Source organism: Nicotiana sylvestris, chromosome 7, assembly GCF_000393655.2.
Source record: "Nicotiana sylvestris chromosome 7, ASM39365v2, whole genome shotgun sequence".
NCBI classification, from domain to species: domain Eukaryota; kingdom Viridiplantae; phylum Streptophyta; class Magnoliopsida; order Solanales; family Solanaceae; genus Nicotiana; species Nicotiana sylvestris.
The window spans coordinates 34700569-34703824 of NC_091063.1; the positions used below are offsets into that span (position 1 = coordinate 34700569).

Consider the following 3256-nt stretch of genomic DNA (forward strand, 5'->3'; position numbering starts at 1 on the left):
ATTGTGAGGCTTGCTAGGCCGCCATGGGCACGACCAAGGGGTCATGGGGCGTGTCTGGAAAGCAGTCCATGACATACATTATGTTTATGGACAAACACTTATTAGAGGCAAAAGGGAGTGATTATGAATCTTGTTCAATTTATTTCTCCAAAAGAAATTAGTGAGAATGAGTTAACTGGCTCATCCTTACATGCACCTACTATTTGGAGTAGATATCTGTTTGATATACACCAAGCTCCTCTAATTCTATTAGGAACTACTTACAATAATGTTATCTTTGGGAAATGCTATAAACCACAGATCTTTTTAAAGGCAATGCAAAATAGTTTCTTGTCCTTCAATTGGTATTTGCTGATGATGGAAAGTACTGTGATCTCTTGTGCACAAAGAGCACTGTTCAAGAACTCCATAACCAACCTACTTGTTGGGGTTACCAACGTTCTTGCTTTGGAGAGAATTGTCCAGGAAGCTCAAGTCAAGTGTGACCCTCTAAATGCCAAGATTGTAGCTGGTTGCCTTATGATTTATGGTGGTATTGTGCCAAAGGTTGTCAATGTTATAATGACCAGCATCTCATGTCACGTTGACATAGCTCACATCTTCTCCTTATATTCCACAGGATACCTTGGTGTAGAGACAATTGGCAGGGTGCGCACTACTAACACCTCTCTTGACTCGAACCTTGAGGACAAGTTTCTTTTCAAGGACGGAAGTATTGTTGTGAACCAACCTTACTTGGTAAGGGATTATGGGCCAGAAATGAGTAATGGGGCTGACCCATTTGGGACTATTGGGCCAAGAGCTAAAGGCCCAGTGATTGAACAAGCAAACAAAATACTAGCATGTTATATTTGGGATCCAAGGAAGATACGGGGCATGGTGTTGAAGAAGAAAATGTCTGCTCCTCTCATCTCCTTGCTCTGTGTCTAAGCTTCTCATCCCCTTCTTCTATGGTGTATTTGTGTCCTCTCACCCCTCTCTATTATCTATCAATTATCCCTTACTGTTTTATTGTAATTTTCAGTATTTGTAAGTCCCTTCAGTGAATCAATATAGCTAGTTGGTTTGGTTGTTATTCGGTTTATTACATAGTATTTATATTGTTATATATACTTCACAATGATTGCGATATAAACTAATATAGAAATGATTTTACAATCAATTCTGGTATTATCAACACAAAAACCAAATATGATAACCGACCACTCGATAAATTAATGCAAAATGCAACAACAACATACCTCGTATTATCTCACATTGTGGGGGTCTGGGGAGGATAGTGTGTACGCAGATCTTACCCCTATCTTGTGAAGTCAAAAATGCAGTTTCTAATAGACTCTCGGGAAAGCATAAGCACCACACTAATAAAAAGATAAAAAAGAATAATAAGATGATCAAAATGAAAGAAAACGACGGATAGTCATTGAAACTAATGCAAAATGCGCCAATTTATTTAAAATAATTCTAGCAACCATATTATAATACGAAACCAAGTCAACCCATGTCTCTTGGAAGAGTTTTAGGGAAGATTTTGAGCCCTTCATTATAGAGAACCCGAAAGGCCTCCATTTTGGCCAATGGAAGAGCCAAACCAATCTCTATTCCACCAACCATCTCTCTGCTTTCACATAGAGACACACTACCTGTATTATCTATTGATATTTCTTCAATTTTTCTGGGTCCGCCCAACCCGAAATCCAAGCTGTAAAGATCCACTTTAGGTGACCCGGTTACTGTTATATGGAGCCCCGACCCACAGAACACCTTCCAATCCGAAATCCAATTTTCTACCCCACCCAACACATTCCTATCCAATTCGTTTATTGTATCCCCAATTGCTTTTGCAGCAAAAACTATACCATTCTCTCCCAGTAACTCATTTCTCCTTGCCATTGCTCTACCAAATGCAATGCAGTTACCTACATAAGTTACAGGTACCGAGTAACCTAACCGGGTTATACCGCCCGCTATGAAACCGAAATAATGGGGCTCCGTTTTTTCAATTGGATCTTCAATATGTTGCATGTTAGCTTTCAACCAGCACACCCAAATATATGAACATGTTATGACATACGGAGAAAGAAGCAACTGAACTGACCCGAATAGTTTTTCAGACCGAGACATGATCCATCCTTTGATAACCTCCATGTCGGGTCGACCCATCACAAATGTGGACCTTACCATGTCGAAATTATCAACTAGCAATTTTGGCAAACATATTTGGTTCCACCATTGTTTCCACAAGATTGGTTCAAGTCCATTAGTGTCACGAATTACTGACCTGTCATAATACGGTAAATTCTTGTTCAACGCAGGCAAGTACAACTCTAGTCCCGTTCTAAAAATAGCAGCCCAAACCTTCAAGAAATTGTTGAATGTCCTTTCATCTGCAGCCACATGACATAGGGAAAATCCAATAGAAATCCCACATTCAGGAAAGATAGTTATTTGGACAGCCAAAAGTGAGTACCTTGACTCTTGGTCAATACCAAGCAAGTCACAATTTTTTGGCATTTGAGGAACTAATTGATGAAAATCTTGAACACCCCTAATTTGGTTGTAGCCTGAGAGTTGGTTAAAATCAGCTGTGGACTCTGCTATGGTTAATGAAACAGAGTCACCTGAGGTGTAGCTAAGGTGTGGTAAAGCTGGTTGTGGTGGTATTATCAGATTGCCAGCTAAAGGGAAAAAATATTGGAGTGTGAAGGAAAGGGAAGTTTTGAAGTTGGATAGAATGGTTTGTTTGAAATGAGAAGTTGTGTGAGGGAAATCATAGAAGAAAAGGGGTTGACTTGGGGAAAAAAGAAGCCAAGGTATGTCTAAGAATGTTAATGGCAAAATAGTTGATGGAACTGAACCTGATGGTGGCGAGACTTGGCAACATTCAAGCACTTTAATTTTTTGCTGTAGAGGTGCCATTGAGGGATTGGTTGGTCTTCTGCTAGAAGTTTGGAACTTTAAAATGCTCAAAGTTGGCTTTAGCCTTTGTGCAACGCAATAATCAAGTCTGAAGTTTTGTATTTTTTTTTTTTTTTTTTTTTTTTTGCAAATTGGCAATGGAGGAATATTATTTTGTGGTTTGACCAGCCACTCAATTATTATTCCTGGAATCATGGATATTTTATACTTCACTTCTCTACTTTTTCTATTCAAAGACACCGGCCTCATGCTTTATTAGGATGCTTGGCCATAAGCCATTACTTCAATTGCAAATTTTTGAAGTCATTATTTGCAAGTTGAAGTTTAGTCATAAGTA

The 3256-nt window shown here is 38.9% G+C and overlaps 1 protein-coding gene across 1 annotated transcript; it reads right to left on the reverse strand.

Annotated features, from left to right (window-relative positions):
- Positions 1-1368: 1368 nt before the first annotated feature.
- Positions 1369-3000, reverse strand: LOC104224758 (phenolic glucoside malonyltransferase 1-like). Its single transcript, XM_009776458.2, has one exon. The coding sequence runs from the start codon at positions 2917-2919 to the stop codon at positions 1495-1497; it is 1425 nt and encodes a 474-aa protein (XP_009774760.1). The 5' UTR covers positions 2920-3000; the 3' UTR covers positions 1369-1494.
- Between the last annotated feature and the right edge of the window lie 256 nt (positions 3001-3256).

What these genes read in the sequence shown, in the direction of transcription:
- LOC104224758 (XM_009776458.2), bottom strand. Translation starts at nt 2,919, where the DNA reads ATGGCACCTCTACAGCAAAAAATTAAAGTGCTTGAATGTTGCCAAGTC.